The sequence below is a fragment of the Phaethon aethereus genome (assembly GCF_964289735.1).
Source record: "Phaethon aethereus genome assembly, chromosome: 5".
In the NCBI taxonomy this organism is placed as follows: Eukaryota; Metazoa; Chordata; class Aves; order Phaethontiformes; family Phaethontidae; genus Phaethon; species Phaethon aethereus.
The window spans coordinates 65,476,767-65,496,646 of record NC_138579.1 but is presented as its reverse complement, the minus strand read 5'-3'; the positions used below and the strand labels follow the sequence as shown (position 1 = coordinate 65,496,646).

The window sequence follows — 19,880 nt, the reverse complement described above, 5'->3', positions numbered from 1 at the left end:
GTTCAGCTATGAGTTGCCTATGCAGAGCTCCAGCAAACTGGAGTCTAAATACAGCAATTACCAATCAAGCAAACATTTTAACATTCCAGAAAGATTAACACAGATTCTAACAGCTTTGCTGATCTATGTCCAGTTCTGCATACCACTCAAATCAAGGCTGCTTTAATAATGAAAACATGACACTGAACACCAACTTTGCTTGCTCAGCACTTATATCATGCCCACCTCATTTTTATCAATAAATCTAACAATAACTCAGAAACAAAAGTTTTAGTTACATACAAAATCATGTTGGGTTCAAGCAAATTTTCTTCTGGAATCAAAAGCATGTTTGGTGATATTTTAGAGTTAAAATATTTTGATTGATATTCATGTGATTTGTTAAAAAATAGAGCTCTGTTACATCTAAAACAAAACAAGTCAAACAGACAATTTACTGTTTGCCCACAAATGACTCAACCTTAGAAGAGAGAGAAAGTAAGACTGGTTTTGTCCAGCAGAGATCTAGTATCTTCCTGACAACTGTAAAGGCATTAGTAGAACCAGGGTAGTGCCTGACAGTTGATTTTATTAAGCTTTTAATTTCTAGTGAGCTGCAATATTTTGCCATATTTGCATAAACATATTTCATGGTTTAGAAAGGTCTTTCATTGTTCGTATTTCAATATATTACTCCTAGTTCATTTACAACCTTTAAAATCACAAAAGCTATTTACACAGAAGAATATTAAATGGTTATGATTCCTTTATTTTAAAAAATAGTTTATGCAAAATGATTGAAAGCATAAAAAACTTCACAGCATATAGTTTTAAATATATATTAAACAATTAAAAAAAAAGAAACTGACAGTGAACAAAAATATTGCACAAGCTTTGCTTCCTACCCTGACCCTAAAGGACTGTATTTAAGAGTCAGAGCATCACGACTGACATTGCCATGCAACAAAATGCAAGAAAACTGGCTTGGCATACAGAAAAAAAGCAGAATTCTTTTATGCATATACAAACATTTTACTTCTGACATAAATGTCTCTCACATTCAAGGTATGAGGATTTTTCCAGCAGTCTCCCCTGGTGCTGGATGCTCAAAGTGAAGAAAAAAGTTTCAGGGACACTCAACCATCCTTTACTTCCTTCGTCAGTACAGTATTCAGCAATGGGAAAGGATACAGACTGGTGGAGATCATAAAGGTAACATCCCCAAAAGTACTGCCTCCTGTCAAGTAAAGCGTCTTCTGCAGTCTACACACAGGGGCTCAGAATCCACAACTGGATATGAAAAAGGTGACTGCTTAATGGATATTTCAGTAAAGAAAACTGCGAGTTTTGCCTCAAGGAGCACCTTTTGACACTTCTCTGAGGAAATGAAGTGAGCCTTCCCAAATATGAGATGTACACACACTCCCCAAGAAAATCATAGCAACTGTCAGTGCTCATGAATCTAACCTTAAACTTCACGTGAAAATCTTCATACAATTTTAAACACCTTCTTAGTGACTGAACTGACACATTTATGCTTCAGTCTGTGTCCAGATCCACAGACAATCTTGTGGAAACTTGACATGGTAATGTCTATGCAGCACAAATGTTAATATCCTAACAACAGCTAAGCTTTTAAGTTCCGTTTGTTCTTGATTTTAGCGTGGTTTACAGAAAAGACTAGCCAATGAGTCATCTGATTTAAATGAAAATCAGATTACTTTTGGTAAAAGCTTGGGACATGGCCTAGGGATGACCTTATCCTTCCAAAATATAATATGATAAAGTCCAGACACAAATATAGTTTTTCCTCTTCCTCTGGGCTGATGTGATTACCATAAAAAAAGACTTCCTATCCCCATTCACAACAGAAAAGAAGTTAATTAGTAAATCCACAAAGACAAAGGTCCAAGGAGGACCCAAATACTTAGAAGTTCACAGAAGTTGAAGGCGGGGGAGTAGGGGAGTGCGGGATGGAGGATAGATAACAAGAACTTTCACTGGCTTGAACTGCAAACAATTTTAACAGGCATTCCAAACTCTTGCAACCCAATGAATAGTTACAGACACCGATAATTTAATTTGCATTTTAGAAGAGGAAAATGGCATTCTTTGTTCTGAATAATAAATCTTCTATTTTTTGTTGTGTGCTTTAGTAGGAAGGACCCTTTCTATATCATAATAAATGCTTAGAACACGATTGGTTTGGGGGTGGGGTTATGCCAATCATCCAGTCAGCACTGAGATTAAGTGTAATTAGGTTAGATCCAAACACAGGTTATTGTAGTGGTTCTACACTGAATCTGAACAGGGACTTCTGAAATGGTGAAGAAAAACGTATGAGGTCTGAATATCTAGCCCAGCTAGTGCCATTGTGATATTTTTAATCAATTTTCATCTGATTTTATTCAGAACCAGAAGTACAGAACAGTAAGCAACTGATACTGCTACAGACCATAAAACAATGAACACACATGCCCACGAACTACTAGGGGTTGAACAAAACCAAGCTTCCCAAACGGTTCCATTTTTGCCACCCAATACACATGCTTGCTTTCTGTGACACAGAGCTGTACAGTGCCCCACTGAGGTCAGGATTCTGTCTGCTTCTGACCCTGGACTTAGGCATCCCTCTTAAGAGAGCTTAAAAAATGTTTTATCCCACTCAGAAATAACTTTTTGGATGAAGGAATTCCCAATTGCTAACTGTGGTCTACTGAGAATTTCCTGAATCTGGCCTCACACCTCAATTATCCCTCTAAACTCTACCATACTATTTGCCTGTCCACAATGGCACTTAACCAAATCCTTTTTCTGGCTCTGCTTTGTGTACAAGACATTGCAGACAGTTAAGACGTACACTTTACCCAAAATGCTTGGGCATTGAACCTAGGAAGTCAGAAAGAGTAGGGTATACTGAAGACCAGAACCTCAGCTATAATTAGCAGAAGGCTACTGCACAAGATGTAGGCCAATTGTCAGTTATCTGACTACTCAGAAAACAGATCTCTCTATACCTTACGGAAAAAGAAGAAATCAGTCTTGGAAAAATATTTAACTGCATTGGCATGGTTTTATAATTTTCAGTTGAAACAGCCATTCATTCACCCAACTAAAAACATGGTTGTCCAAACAGTCTAAGTAAATTTTACATAGGTTTACTTAAGCATGGTATGTTCTAGAATATTTGCAGCCAAAGCAATATTTACCTCTTCTCTCTTTTTTTGTACCCATTCCTTGTGCTTCTCTTCAGCTATCCTTTTCTTCCTTTCACATTCTTGCTTTTGCTTCATCTTCTCAAGCTGTATACTCATTTCCTAATTAAAGAAAAAGTATGCATATTAGGTCTGTGGTGACTGTCTACACCATTACACTCAATACTGGAAATAGTGCTACAAGCCAAAACAATGTAAGCATTAGATTTTGGAATTTTTTCTTCACTAAGATTTTGGAAAACATGGGTGACAGTCAACACAGAAATATTATGAAATACAATCAATGGAAATGTATAATTTTTAGAGTGTGAACTGGAAATACTTATTTTAATTTGGCTTTGGAAACAATTCAACATAAGAAATCACTCCTCAGCTTATTTTAATGTCCTTTCAGTCAGTGGAATCTTAGTTTGCAGCAATACTTTTCCACAATACTTAAAATTTACATGGTATAGTGCTCTGCATTCAGGAAGGCATCAAAAGCTAAGTGAAATATTACTCACTTGTGAATTTTAGTACCAGAACTACAGGAACCTTAAGGCTTAACCCAAACCTTATTAAAGACAAAATTACTGTACATTTTAGCAAACTTTGAAAAGGGGGCTTTATTTTGAAGATGAGAGAAGACATTCCAAAGTATATTATCTTTACAGGACATACAGTATATAAGCAATCACTTCTATCTCTCCAAGGAAATTAATCTATGAAGAAAGAACATGACTAAGATGACAGTTTGAGATGTCTAGCTTCTCTAACAGTATCATTAGCACAAAGTGCTATTTTTCAATGAGAATTCACACCTTCAAATACAGACAGATGGAATTATTTGCATGAAACTGATTTTATGGTCCCTACACTGCAGTCAGTTTCAGAGATGTCCTGGTTTCAGCCAGGATAGAGCTGGTTTTCTTCACAGAAGCTGGTGTGAGACTGTGTTTTGGATTTGGGATGAGAAACGGTAGATAATGTGCTGATGTTTTGGGTTGTTGCTGAGCAGTCAAGGACAGTCCAGCTTCTTGTGCTGGCCTACCAGCGAGCAGGCTGGGGATGCACGGGGAGCTGGGAGGGGGCACAGTCGGGACAGCTGACCCAGACTGGCCAAAGAGATATTCCCTACCATCCGACGTCATGCCCAGTACGTAAACTGGAGTTGGCCGGTGGGTGGAAATCGCTGCTCGGGGACGGGCTGTTGGTCACGGGGTGGTGAGCAACTGCTGTATTGGACATCACTTGTTCTTGTACATTCCTTTGTTGGTATTATCATTGTTGTTCCCTTCTTTCTTTCTGTCCTATTAAACCGTGTTTATCTCAACCCACGAGTTTTTTTTTTCCAATTCTCTTCCCCATCCCACTGCGGGAGGGGGAGTGAGTGAGCGGCTGCGTGGTGCTGTTTAGCCCCAGTTGCCGGCTGGGGCTAAACCACGACAGTCCTTTTTGGCGCCCAACGTGGGGCACGAGGCTTGAGATAATAACGGTTGCAGGTCACAGTATCAGTTTATTTGATTTGCATGATGCTCTCGTCTTTGCTGTACATGTTAAGGATCGGTGTTGGTTTCTGCGGGCTGCTGCACTCTGCGATGATTAGTAATGTCTCACCTGTGAGTTTTGTTTTTAGAGCACTGACCTTGAGCTTAATGTGGTATCATCTGAGCTCTGTACTAAAGCCGTTACTGTATTTTGGCTACTGTCTTGTGGAGACGATTAGCCATTATACTTCCGCCTCTGAAAGGTTTTTTATGGAGGAAATGCAGAGTGGTACCTTTGCTACCCTCTATCATAACATTTCCTCCTTCATCACAATAATTTTTCAGTATTTTGAACACCCTTGGGTAGTTAAAATACCTCTATTGCTACTTCTGGGGAACATTGTTTCGGTTTTGTCTAAGGTTGGCAAGCAATTTAAGAATATCACTCGGAGATCTGCCCCACGGCTGGATAGTTATGAATGGCAGGGTGTGTGGAACAGCATGGGCAAATGCCTGGGGCGGTGGGCACCTCCAGGGTTTTGGAACTTCACTCCCAAACAAGTGCGGAATCCTGATAAACTAGCAGAATATTTGGAAGAAGTATGCTGTCAGCCTGGCAGCTCCAAGGAGACACAAATCATTGCAATGTGCTGGGGCCTGGCCCATGCCTACCAAGCTCTGTTTAACACTATGCAAAGGGGAGAGAGGCTCTCTGGGTCTGATGGCAATGTGGCAGGCACTGTGACTACTCCAACCCCCACGGCGGGCACTGTAGCTACTCAGACTGTTGCAGCTGAACCAGAGAACCAGCCCATCCCGGTATCAGTTGCCCCTGTACAAAAGAAGAAATCCTGGAAGCGGAAGTCAGCTCGTTTAGTAAGGGAAGAGGAAGATATTTCTAAGAAGGAGCCAGAGGAAGAGAGTGAGGAGGCAGAGTGCTCTGAAGCAGGGCCATCACAAGGATGGAAGAGGGAAGAGAGCGAGTCATCGCTTGAAGAGGAGGAAGAGGAAGAACTCATAAAAGAGACGGTAACTACCCGATCTCTATCCCTGAGTGAATTGCGAGATACGTGAAAGGATTTCAGCCGTCGTCCAGGTGAGCACATTGTCACCTGGCTGCTCCGATGCTGGGATAATGGGGCCAGTAGCCTGGAATTAGAGGGTAGGGAAGCCAAGCAGCTGGGACCCCTTCCTAGGGAAGGGAGCATTGACAAAGCAATTGGAAAAGGTGCACAAGTCCTCAGTCTCTGAAGACGACACCTGTCAGGTGTGAAGGAAAGGTACCCCTTCAAGGAAGATGTTCTATGTCACCCAGGCAAGTGGACCACCATGGAGAAAGGTATCCAGTACCTGAGGGAGCTAGCTGTGCTGGAAGTGATTTACGGTGACTTGGACAATGGACAATCATCCAAAGACCCAGATGAAGTCAATTGCACACGACCTATGTGGCGGAAGTTTGTACGGAGTGCACCCTCATCATATGCCAACTCATTAGCAGTAATGGCCTGGAAAGATGGAGAGAGACCAACGGTGGATGAATTGGCTGGCCAACTCCGGCAATACGAAGAAAGTCTCTCTTCCTCCCTACGGGCCTGCATGTCTGCTGTAGAGAAACTGTCCCGGGAGTTCCGGCAATTCAAAGAGGATATGCCCTACCCTCCACCTGGACGGACCAGTGTCTCAGCCATTAGGAGTAAGCGCTCTTCTGTTCAAGAGAGAAGATATAGAGGATACACACCACGAGCCACCCTGTGGTTTCAATCGCGTGACTACGGAGAGGACATGAGGAAGTGGGATGGAAAACCTACCTTGACCCTAGAGGCACGAGTACGTGAGCTGCAAGGAAAGACAATTACAAAAGGGGGTTCAGGTTCCTCCAGAAAAATCGTCGCTCCACTTTCCAGTGGGCAGCTTCCCAGAAAGAATAGAAGAGCTGATCTCACCTCTGATCCTCTTGAAGGGACTTCTGATTCCTATTTACAAGAAGTGGGTAACGAGTACTATGACCAGGACTAGAGGGGCCCTGCCTCCAGCCAGGCAGAGGAGAGGGACAACCGAGTTTATTGGACTGTGTGGATTAGATGGCCTGGCACATCAGACCCACAGGAATATAAGGCTTTAGTGGACACCGGTGCACAATGTACCCTGATGCCATCAAGCCATATAGGGGCAGAACCCATCTGTATTTCTGGAGTGACAGGGGGATCCCAACAGCTGACTGTGCTGGAGGCCGAAGTGAGCCTAACTGGGAATGAGTGGCAGAAGCACCCCATTGTGACTGGCCCAGAGGCTCCGTGCATCCTGGGCATAGATTACCTCAGGAGAAGGTATTTCAAGGACCCAAAAGGGTACCGGTGGGCTTTTGGTATAGCTGCCTTGGAGACGGAAGAAATTAAACAGCTGTCCACCTTGTCTGGTCTCTCAGAGGACCCTTCTGTGGTGGGGTTGCTCAGGGTCAAAGAACAACAGGTGCCGATCGCTACCACAACAGTGCACCGGCGGCAATATCGCACCAACAGAGACTCCCTGATCCCCATCCATGAGCTGATTCGTCGGCTGGAGAGCCAAGGAGTGATCAGCAAGACTCGCTCACCCTTTAACAGCCCCATATGGCCAGTGCGAAAGTCTAATGGAGAGTGGAGACTGACAGTAGACTATCGTGGCCTGAATGAAGTCACGCCGCCACTGAGCGCTGCCGTGCCGGACATGCTAGAACTTCAATATGAACTGGAGTCAAAGGCAGCCAAGTGGTACGCCACCATTGATATCGCTAACGCGTTTTTCTCGATCCCTTTGGCGGCAGAGTGCAGGCCACAGTTTGCTTTCACTTGGAGGGGTGTCCAATACACCTGGAATCGACTTCCCCAGGGGTGGAAACACAGCCCTACCATTTGCCATGGGCTGATACAAACTGCATTGGAACAGGGTGAAGCTCCAGAGCATCTGCAATACATTGACGACATCATCGTATGGGGCAACACAGCAGAAGAAGTTTTCGAGAAAGGGAAGAAAATAATTCAAATCCTTCTGAAAGCTGGTTTTGCTATAAAACAAAGTAAAGTCAAGGGACCTGCACAAGAGATCCAGTTTTTAGGAATAAAATGGCAAGACGGATGTCGACAGATCCCAACAGATGTGATCAACAAAACAACAACTATGTCTCCACCAACTAGCAAAAAAGAAACACAAGCATTTCTGGGCGTTGTGGGTTTCTGGAGAACGCATATTGCAAATTACAGTCTGATTGTAAGCCCTCTTTATCAAGTGACACGGAAGAAGAACGATTTCAAATGGGGCCCTGAGCAACAACAAGCCTTTGAACAAATCAAACAGGAGATAGTTCATGCCGTAGCTCTCGGGCCAGTCCGGGCAGGACAAGATGTTAAAAATGTGCTCTACACGGCAGCCAGGGAGAATGGCCCTACCTGGAGTCTCTGGCAGAAGGCACCAGGAGAGACTCGAGGTCGACCTCTAGGGTTTTGGAGTCGAGGATATAGGGGATCTGAGTCCCGCTATACTCCAACTGAAAAGGAGATATTGGCAGCCTATGAAGGAGTTCGAGCTGCCTCAGAAGTGGTTGCTACTGAAGCACAGCTCCTCCTGGCACCCCGACTGCCAGTGCTGGGCTGGATGTTCAAAGGGAGGGTCCCCTCTACACATCATGCGACTGATGCTACGTGGAGTAAGTGGGTCGCGCTTATTACACAGCGGGCTCGAATAGGAAACCTTAATCGCCTGGGAATCTTGGAAGTGATCATGGACTGGCCAGAAGGCAAAGATTTTGGAATATCACCAGAAGAGGAGGTGGCGCGTGCTGAAGAGGCTCCACCATATAATGAACTGCCAGAGAACGAAAGGCAATGCCCTGTTTACTGATGGGTCCTGTCGTATTGTAGGCAAACATCGAAGGTGGAAAGCTGCTGTATGGAGCCCTATATGACGAGTCGCAGAAGCTGCTGAAGGACAAGGTGAATCAAGTCAGTTTGCGGAGGTGAAAGCCATCCAGCTGGCTTTAGATATTGCTGAACGAGAAAAATGGCCAATACTCTATCTTTATACTGACTCATGGATGGTGGCAAATGCTCTATGGGGGTGGCTACAGCAATGGAAGCAGAGCAACTGGCAATGCAGAGGCAAGCCCATCTGGGCTGCTGAATTGTGGCAAGATATTGCTGCCCGACTAGAGAATCTCGTCATAAAAGTACGTCATGTAGATGCTCACGTACCCAAGAGTCGGGCCACCGAAGAACATCAAAACAACCATCAGGTGGATCAGGCTGCTAAGATTGAAGTGGCTCAGGTGGATCTGGACTGGCAACATAAGGGTGAATTATTTATAGCTCAGTGGGCCCATGACACCTCAGGCCATCAGGGAAGAGATGCAACATATAGATGGGCTCGGGATCGAGGGGTGGACCTGACCATGGATGCTATTGCACAGGTTATCCATGAATGTGAGACGTGTGCTGCGATCAAACAAGCCAAGCGGTTAAAGCCCATCTGGTATGAAGGACGATGGTTGAAATATAAATATGGGGAGGCCTGGCAGATTGACTATATCGCACTTCCACAAACTCACCAAGGCAAGCGCTATGTGCTTACCATGGTGGAAGCAACCACCGGATGGCTGGAAACACACCCTGTGCCCCATGCCACCGCCCAGAACACCATCCTGGGCCTTGAAAAGCAAGTCTTATGGCGACATGGCACCCCCGAAAGAATTGAGTCAGACAATGGGACTCATTTCCGAAACAACCTCATAGACACCTGGGCCAAAGAGCACGGCATTGAGTGGGTGTATCATATCCCCTATCATGCACCAGCTTCTGGAAAAATTGAACGATACAACGGACTGTTAAAGACTACCCTGAGAGCAATGGGTGATGGGACATTCAAACACTGGGATAAACATTTAGCCAAAGCCACCTGGTTAGTCAACACTAGGGGATCTACTAATAGAGCCGGCCCTGCCCAATCAAAACTTTTACGTAATGTAGAAGGGGATAAAGTCCCTGTGGTGCATGTGAGAAATATGCTGGGGAAGACAGCCTGGGTTGCTCCTGCCTTAGGCAAAGGCAAACCCGTTCATGGGATTGCCTTTGCCCAGGGACCTGGGTGCACTTGGTGGGTAATGCGGAAGGATGGGGAAGTCCGATGTGTACCTCAAGGAGACTTGATTTTGGGTGAAAACAGTCAATGATTTGAATTGTATTATGACATTACTACTATGGCTGCTATCTACCATATCAATGGTATTATAGTAAGAATCACCCAGACTGATGAAGAATGAGCTTCACTGAAACCAAGCAACATGCAGCAGTGATGGAATCAGAACTGGCTTCAGCAGCTTGCGCCCAACAAATCCCTCGAGACCGACATCTTCGACCTGAAGATCATGGACATGGACCGTGCCAGATGACAATCCAACACTACAACCCATCTCCCCTGCCCCGAGAGACTGCTATGATGGATGAAGCCTGGAGTCACGGACTGACTGAACTCCACAGACATTTTAAAGTGATGGCCCATGGACTAAGAAAGTGATATCTGTGTATATATATTAAAAGACAGGAAGAGTAAAAATGAATAATTGGAATGTATTGAAAAGTATAGGACCTGGGCATGACGTAAATGGTATGGAATAAGGGGTGGATACTGTCCTGGTTTCAGCCAGGATAGAGCTGGTTTTCTTCACAGAAGCTGGTGTGAGACTGTGTTTTGGATTTGGGATGAGAAACTGTAGATAATGTGCTGATGTTTTGGGTTGTTGCTGAGCAGTCAAGGACAGTCCAGCTTCTTGTGCTGGCCTGCCAGCGAGCAGGCTGGGGATGCACGGGGAGCTGGGAGGGGGCACAGTCGGGACAGCTGACCCAGACTGGCCAAAGAGATATTCCCTACCATCCGACGTCATGCCCAGTACGTAAACTGGAGTTGGCCGGGGGGTGGAAATCGCTGCTCGGGGACGGGCTGTCGATCGCCGGGTGGTGAGCAATTGCTGTATTGGGCATCACTTGTTCTTGTACATTCCTTTGTTGGTATTATCATTGTTGTTCCATTCTTTCTTTCTGTCCTATTAAACCGTGTTTATCTCAACCCACGAGTGTTTTTTTTCCAATTCTCTTCCCCATCCCACTGCGGGAGGGGGAGTGAGTGAGCGGCTGCGTGGTGCTTAGTTGCCAGCTGGGGCTAAACCACGACAAGAGAGAACCCCCTCTTCTTATGACATTGAATTTCAATTTAGTAAGACATCAAGAAAAAACAAGAGCCTACAGAGAGCTCAAAGAAAATACCCACAATACAGACGTAGTTTGAAAATATAGTTGTTGCCGTACTGAGGCAAAGGTGCACCAACTAACACCTCCTTTAAGTTCTGAGACGTCTGTATTGCAGGGATTCTGGTTGCTGTAAAAGGTGGTACCATCCACTCCAAACATGTACTCACATTTCTGACACTCAGGGCAGACTCGCTGCTGCTGTCAGCAAAAGATCTGGGACTTCACAGTTAAGATATCTTAGGATATTTGTTTAGAATACTTTTTATATGCAAATGTACTAACACGTTTTTATATTGCAATCACATACATACTTTGTTCTTTTCTGGCATCTTACAAAAAGGTTGACTGTATTTTTTCCCCTGATATAACCTATTTGAGTTGCCTACATTGCACTTTATCAACTAATATTTTCCAAATCTCACAAATTAAAACATATCATTCCACTGATTTCTAGATGGCTTTAGGTAATGCTTGTCCTGTGATTGCTGTTAATATATATTTAAGAGAGATATCTTCTAGATTACATTTAGTACTGTACAAATGCTATTGTGTGATACACAAGAATAAATTGCCTTGGTTCCTCATCAAGACCACATAAGAAGTCCATACACAAACCACATTTTCTACATGACACCAGAAATTACTTTGGTTCATTTTTTGTATTTAAAAAACAAAACAGGGAGAGACAATTACCAAACTGGAATCTAGAGGGGAAGTCATGAAATGTGTGGTGAATATTAACGGATCAGAACATATTCCTCAAGTTTAACAAACTATTTTGGTGTTATGCTGAACTCTAAAAGACTGTTCCAGAACCTTCCAGTGGTGGGCGTTTTATAAACAGCATGAGGTAGCCCATATAAAACAGCTGTACGTTATATTCATTTTCCAGACAAAATGAATCACAGAAAGGTTAGGACATTGCTCAGGGTCAAACAGTAAATCTGTAACTAAAGTGAGAAATTATCTAACTTTGATGCAATTATTCTAACCACTACCCAATACTTCCATTTTGATTTTAAACAACAGTATTGTTTAATCAACTGCAACTACAAACAAGACAAGTTATAGACAACTACAGTCAAGAAAAGTTATAGTGCACTCAACTAATTCTGCCCCAGTATTCAAGAACTGTTCATTTGCACAGAGGCAAAAGATGGAAGGAGGGAAAGAAATGCTGGGACAGGGAAACCTATCCTGGGAAAGGACCCCAAACAATTTTATAATTGCACACTAAGCAAGTAACAACACTGTGTCTCATATCTAACCAAGCAGCTTAGCATGCTTACACCCAGCATATGCCCTGTTGTGTTTTACTACCTACATGCAGACGTATGTACCCATGATGAAAATCAAGGTACCAATTATAAGCAAATATGTTTTAATCCTTTAAACTTGAACCATTACCTGACAGTTGGATAAGCAAAATATTATACAGCACCGCTTCAATGAAGAGTAATTTTTAGCAAAAAAGAATGCATGTAGCGTGAATCATGTCAGCACTGTCAGACACAAATACTACAGAGGCTCAAAACACTAAAAAATAATGGACAAAACTACTCCCACAAGCAAAAGAAAAAAAAATTCCTGTATGTTGGTACTTGCCGTCTTGTATTAGACTTAACACCAAGTGAATCGGATGTATTCACCTCTGCAGCTCTAGCCTGTAAGCGAGCACGTAGTTCCTTCTCTTTGCCAATGAACCATTCTTCCCACGGTGAAAGATTCTCTTTCAAAGGTGACTCTTTTTCCCCCTCCGCTACTTCAGAGCCTTCAGCCTTCCTGAATTAAAAACAAGAAATGTAAAAGAATATTATCTCTAATATATTTGATTGAAAAGTTAAGTAGTGCTACTGCCTTGAAAAATGATATTTCTTTTATGGTATATTGTGACAACAATGACATTATTTGTCTGCTTGCTTAGTAATCTCTAGAATGGATAAATGCCATTTGTAGTGTACCTCTGACCATCCCTCTTATGTTCTACTTATGAAATTCTAGCTTGTTAGTGATTTTCCCTGCCCCATTCCAAACGTGGAATGGATTCAAGCATTACCTTTTACGAATTAAATAAAAACTAATACCAGAAACATCAAAATGTCACCTTTCTTCTCACATATGGAAACCAAGGGAAACCAGAGACTTAACATTAACATCCTGTCCGTGGTCACAGAGAGGCTCCATGTATCAAGTGGTCTTTAGCATGAGCAAAGGCTAATCAAGAATATCTTTTCTTCTTTCAAGTCCTATAGAACTAGATTCATGGTATCAAGCAACCTCAGCATGAAGAATCCAGTCACTCTAATAGGTAAAGTTTTCCACGCTAAAAAGCTTTCACAGGAAACATACTTAAGAAATACGGTTTGAGTACAATACTTGATGATATTATACAAGGTTCTATTAGACTTCTACTAGGGCACCTTGCATAATTAACTCATAACTTCTTTACTCGTGAATAATGCAGCAGTCATAGCCACAGGCCAGAAGCGTCTTTTATAATATTCTATACATGTACCACCTCATAAGTAAGACAGTATATTAGGTTCTAAGTCAATGAAAATTGAAAACGTGCCAATAGATTTATTTATAAGATTTCTTCTATCATATACAGAAATTTTCTTAACAACAAAACAGTAAAAGTAGACTTCATGTTAGTATTTTATGTGGACATATGGGGTCTGGAAATACCTATCCTACATACTACACTACAGTGAGTAATTCTGTTTGCTGAATTCAAGCTGCAGAAGAGGCATCCAAACAAGCATATTATGTTAATGCTCCTGAAATACATCCTTTAAGCGTAAGATATCTGTTTTTTATCAATATAAAAGTATTACATGTTCACAGGGAATAGAAATACCCTGTTGCAAAACATGTTAAGCTCCAGTAATCTTTAGAACGTATTTCTGTGATACAAAGCATTTGGAGACAATGTCAGTGTTAAGGAGTTTTGTCCTACTCTTCTCCATTGTTGTTACCCCCACACACACATGTGCACTGACATGACCACTTGCTGGTCAAGCTGTGACATGTCCAGGGGAACTGATTCATGCCAAAACTAACCTGGAAAAGGGTTATTTTTCCCACACAGAATCTGCCCGCAACCCTCTTCCTACGGTGCAGCCACAGGGATGTGGTAACACAAGGGAACTGACAGGACTCCTTGACACACAGACAACATGTGGACAGAAGCAGCACAGGTCAAGCACTCCCAAGCCCAGTGTTGTCCAACACATTCTGCTGCACCCTAAGGCTTTTACACTACAGCGTTAAGACCAAAAATTTAACAGAGACAGTTGTTAAACAGGTACATATAATAAGGGATGCAACTTAAGAATGCATAATTACACATTTTGTTAGAAAATAACTCTCTGAAAGTTTATTAAAGATAAGGATAAAAGTATTACGCATTCAAATTCAAGAAACCAACACGGCTTTGTTCAGACTTGACATCTTGGGCAGGGATACTTCCTCAATACATTCTTTTGTTGTGCACAATTTGCATTATGGCACCTTGTACTAGAATAATTCTGACATATTAGACCAACCTGAGAAAAAGTACTAGTAGAAGGAATGAATTAAGAAAAAAAAAAAAAATTTATAATGTGTTTTCTTGTATCAGTAATTATAAAGTTCAAGCTGTTCACTTATAAAGAAAAATTCACAGTAATAAATTAAAAACTTATTGTATACAAGTAAGAAAAAACAGAAAATGAAGTTTAAACAGAGGAAACCACAAGCTCAATATAAAGAACTATTAGGAGAAGCGTTTCTCCTCTTCTGCAGTACTGTGTCTAAAACTCTTGGATTACAGCAGAGCACAGACTGGAACCCAATCCTTCTCAGTGGGCATCCCAGCCACTGGTCGCACTCTCCCTGGCACACTGATTATGTATTTTGAGCCACACAGACCTTTAATTTCACAGGACCATTTTCTGAAATGCTGGTATGTTCATGGCTACGACCTTCCTCAGAATAATTAAAATAACAGACTTCTCAAAGCACCATATTCTCAAGTGCATATTTGTATTTAAATAAGAATCTTAAATTGAATTAGATACATTTGGCATTAGAACTAAAGTCTGATTAATAGAAAACATTGTGATTATCATTTCCCATATATTCACTTAAGTCACGCCATCACATGTAACACTGATCCATAATGAAAGTATGAAAATGCCTAACACCATTTCACAAGGCCTTGTTTTCAGCTTTTCTTTTTTGCAAATATTCTATTTCCCACATTAAATGTCTGCCTCTGGCTAATTTTTGTGTAGTTTTAAGAGGACACCACCACCAACAAAAAGACTCTTTGAGAGAGTGTGTGCATATGTGGGGAGGTAGTGGCTGTGTAAGAAGCGTTTGTTATTATTATACCTTTTGAGATCTTAGCAGCTATACACGGAAGCTACTATATGAACATTTGGTAGACACTTATTACAACACAGCAGCAGTATTATTCAGATGTGGTGTCTGCATGAGTGAAGTATATATTGGTCCCGCAAAGCTTAAATGAGATTGTTCCAATTCAGGCCCTCACAGAGGTTAACTTCAGTTGCATCTTACAGCTGCCAGGGAATACTGCAGCAACAGGCCCAAAAGGAGAGCTGTTTCAAGTAGCATCTCAGGCTGCAAAAACACTAAGTAGTTTGAACTGAGCACTACAGAACTTCAAGGTACATGAACAAAATTGCTTACTGGGAAGGAGTAAAAGGAGAGGCAACAGAAAACCTGAAACAGGAGGGACCATAAACAGGCTAATATCCTTTTCACTCTGAAGCTTCTATTTCTGACTACGTTGGAACACTTTGCCTGGACTTCTAGCACCTTTTTCAGGAAATGCTTGTAAGAAAAGCTCAGCATGGCCCATATTCCCTCAGTCTGTCTGGGAGCTGTGCACTGCGCTCCATAGGAGCTGGAGAACCACACTGGAACCCTGCACTCCTGTGAAGCTCAGCAGTCCTTCCCTTACCCCACTAGGACTTTTAGCTCAGTTCAGTCTTGCTAGTTACATCCATCATCAGTTACTGCACAGATCTGCAAAGTTTCCATTGCAAAGGTCGTATTCCAGGCACTTCCTGCTCCACCCCCTTCTATTTTAAAGGGAGGAATAAGGATTATTTATTCGTCTGTCAAGCGGAGGAGATCCCGAGGGAAAGAAGACATATTAAGTTTGCATATAATTAAAAGGGAATGAGGTTAACCCACAGAACAAGAACTGTGCGATGCATACACATGAAACTGACTCTGGATATAGCTATATATGCATCGCAAAACAGCCCTGTAGTCTCCAAGAACGTTTAAAAGGATGACAGGAATGGCTGTACCTTAGCTTGCAAAGACCCTGAAGCTCAGGTCAACAGCTTATTGATAATTTACAAAGCCACGAAAATACTCAACTACCCACAGAAAAGACTGCCATAACCTGTGACTTCCCAAGATAGCATAAAAAGGGAACGAGGTGCCTACAGCTCTTATCTATGCAAACAAATCTGTATTTATATGAGACAATCTTCCATCCCCAGCAAGGCCTCAAGCTGAGCGAGGCAGGCGCAGGAGTCCTGCTCCTCAGGCAAGGGGCGGCCCCGAGCTCCCTGCTCGAACCTAGGCCCAGACGCACGGGTTACCTATCGCCTCGCCGGCTCCGGCAGGCCGCCGCCCGCTCCTCCTCCTCGCCGCTCGGGGAGCTGGGGCGGGATGCGGGGGAGAGCAGGGAGCAGCCTGAGGGACTGAAGGGCTCCTCGCCCTCGGAGCTGGCGGAGGACGGCGGCCTGAGGGCGCCAGCCCTCCTCCTTCTCCTGCCGCGGGTCCGGGCGCCGCTGCTCATGCCGACGGGTGGCACCGGAGGGAAACGGCGGCCGCTAACAGCAGTTAACGGCCGGCTCCCGCTCGCCCGCCCACCACCACACAGTTGCGGCCTCCGGCACGACAGGGCCCGCGCTCCCGGCGGTCCCCGCGGCTTCCACACACACATACACCTCCCCCCCCTCCCCGCCGCCGCCAAGGCAACCGGGACGCCGCGCCGCCAATCGCCTCTCCCGCTCGTAGCGCGCGCCCCGCCTCCCCCGCGCGACGGCCGCCTCCCTCCGCGCCTGCGCCCGCCTCCCCGCAGCCACCGCCTGAGGGAGGAGCGCGCGGCGCCGGGCCGCGCCTCGCCCTCCCGGCGCCGGTCCCGTGCGGCGGGGGCTGCGGCCGCGCCTGGGAACGGGCAGCGGGACAGTACGGGGGCAAAACCGGCGGCCGCTGGCTTCGTGTTGACCACTAAAGTCCGGCCAGGACGAGGGAGGAACCCCGGCCCAGGGGAGGCTGCAGGCCCTGCAGCGCGTGCCGGCCCGGCTCCGGCCATGTCCACGGTCATCACTCTCGTATGCTAATTTGCATGAACTCTTTACACTTGTTCCTTCTTAGGTAATAACGTTTTTGCACATTTACTAGTTCAGTAAACAGGAACCATCACCCTCATCCAGTACGTCAGAAGGCGGCAGCTTAGGCCTTTTCTAACAGCTGAGTCAAAGTTTGTAATCTAGCCTTCTATTAAACTGCAACACCCCATTTCAGTCCCTAGAGTTTAAATCAGGAACAAGATTCTAAGTTGTAAACACTTTTGTTTTTCATACACCTCTGCTAGGCTAATGGCGTCCTTTCCCTTCCCTTCTCTCAGTTAATTCTCCACTGCATCTATAACTACTCATTCTAAGTAGATCTTATTTTTTTTAATACACTCCTGTCCTTTCCTGTTTGCCACTAGATCCTTCATCAATACTCCATCGTGGTTGCAAAGCCTGGAAACACAGTCTCTCTTCACTGCCGCTGTTGGGCCACCTCGACTGTCTTTTAGCCAAATCCTCAAGCAGGATCAGCAACAATCGTATGTATCACCAGAGCTTTTACTTACCTTCGAATGTCATCTACTAAGGAGATAACTGCTGACTAGCAGCAAGTAGATTTTTATAACTTCATTGAGTCATTTTGCTGTGGCTGACTGAGCAGAAGCGTTACTGATACTAACATGAAATCTAGAAGTTTGAAAGTGATTGTAAATTTGGTTACTACATCGATATAACTGTTCTTACCAAGAATCTCCAGGTAGGTGAGTTTAACAAGAAATATATTTTTAATTGGATAGGCAAGCTGAAAAACAAGTAACAGTATTAAAAATGCTTTCTCTAAAATGGGAAAGACATTTGTAGCACGTGACTTGCCGTAAAGACTGAATTTCCCTGGCTCCATGATTTTAAAAGGCCATCCAATGTACACAACAATTATGTGTGCCTAGACGCCACCTAAAATGAGTGCCACAAAGTGGGAGACATTCCAACGCCATCATTAACTTGGTCCTAAAGAATGCCCAAGTGATCATACTTGGGAATTCTGAGATGGCCTGTTTGGTGCTTTGGCTGCAGATTCGCAGGCACTTGTGAATGACAGACTCATCATTTCTCCACGAAAAGGGCGGCATCTCTCCTGTCTCTCAGGAGCACAGACTTCTCCCTCTCTCTTGCTCACCAGACCCTTCACTGAGCCACATTACCTTACTATTGTAGTAGAAAAAATATCCAGCTTTGGCCAAACAACTTGCAGTCTGAGCAAGTTAAAGCTCAGGGAGACATCTGACAAGTGCTGAGGCCAAAACAAGGCAAGTGCACGGCCCCGAAGTGGAAGGGAGGAAGAGGCAGAAGTGAGGTGTGAGGGATTTCCCCCTTTCAGTGGTGGAGCTTCTTAATTTGGCTTACCTTCTCATGGGAACTGCAGTTCTGGCAGCTTGGAGAAACATCATTATGGTTCCTGTAAGGAAAAAAACAAATGTTATCCTATAGCTGATAGTATGTGCTGATAACCAGCTGATCATCTGGAATGGTTTTCCAGCAAGCTGAAAAATACAAAAACGTCCTGATCTAAACATCTCTGATCTAAGCACTCCTATAACATTGACTACATTTCTATGCAGCAAATCAATATTCATGATGTTAAACTAACTCCGGTCACTTGCCGTAAATTGTTGAGCTGGTCATCGTCAAACAAAGATTCAAGTATTACTTGCTACAGTCTCTAACAGACAACAAATTACACCTGTTAAAATAATTTAAGCTGACAGTTCTGGTATTGGAAACAGCAGAATATCATTAGAACCTAAATTTCATGCAAAATAAAGTTACAACAAGAAGAAAATCTCAAATTGGACTGAATTCTTAGGAGACAAGATGCACAATGCAACGCTTCAGCTTTGTTAAACACAAACCATCTATGGTTCTCCATGAAGGTTTGCATATGTGCTGCAGGCAGCTAAGAAGTAAAAGAAGTAAAACAGTTGTTCACTCCATGGCTAAACAAGCACTGCAAGTAAAGTTTCACATCATGGCAAGCATGAAAACTTCAAGTATTTCGACAGGTTGAAGACCAAGGTAATTTCAAAACATCTTAAGAAGGCTTGAAAACCTCCCCCTGACCTTAAGGTCCATTTTGTAACAAAAAACTGGCAACAGTCTTAAATATTAATAGACAAAAGAAAAAAAATAAGAAAAGTCCTGTCTCGCTGAGTTGACGAATTCTGGAGCTCACTGCACTAGGCATCTCTCGCTTCTGGAGAAGCCCCACAACTGCTCATCCAGGGTGGCCAGACACTGTGAAATGGATGTCTCAAGGCAAGGCAGCAGCCAGCTGCACTCTTGCCAAAGACACAAACATGCAAGTCTTTCTCTTCCCTCTCTATATTATACAAAATAAGGCAATTCCTTGGGGATTCAAGAACAGGAACTGGGACAAGAGCTTCTATTAACAAACCCTGGTTTTGTGACAAGGTACTACAGTTTATGCATTGAGACTGCCTACACATAGGGTGGCAAAAGCCAGTTCACCTTTCATGGAATTAAAGCATTGTTAGTGGAATGGCAGAGGCATCCAACTTTGAAGAGAAGTGCAAGTATCAAATGATATTACTGTTATCC

At 43.6% G+C, this 19,880-nt stretch overlaps 1 protein-coding gene across 1 annotated transcript in view; it reads right to left on the bottom strand.

The window, feature by feature from the left end:
• CCDC34 (coiled-coil domain containing 34) overlaps positions 1-16,762 on the bottom strand; it is a gene marked incomplete at both ends in the record, with an annotated part of 55,635 nt that extends 38,873 nt beyond the window's left edge. Inside the window, 3 exons of the mRNA XM_082000867.1 lie at positions 3,189-3,296; positions 12,585-12,717; positions 16,563-16,762. Coding sequence (XP_081856993.1) covers positions 3,189-3,296; positions 12,585-12,717; positions 16,563-16,762 — 441 coding nt within the window. The remainder of the gene's footprint in view (positions 1-3,188; positions 3,297-12,584; positions 12,718-16,562) is intronic.
• Positions 16,763-19,880: the final 3,118 nt, after the last annotated feature.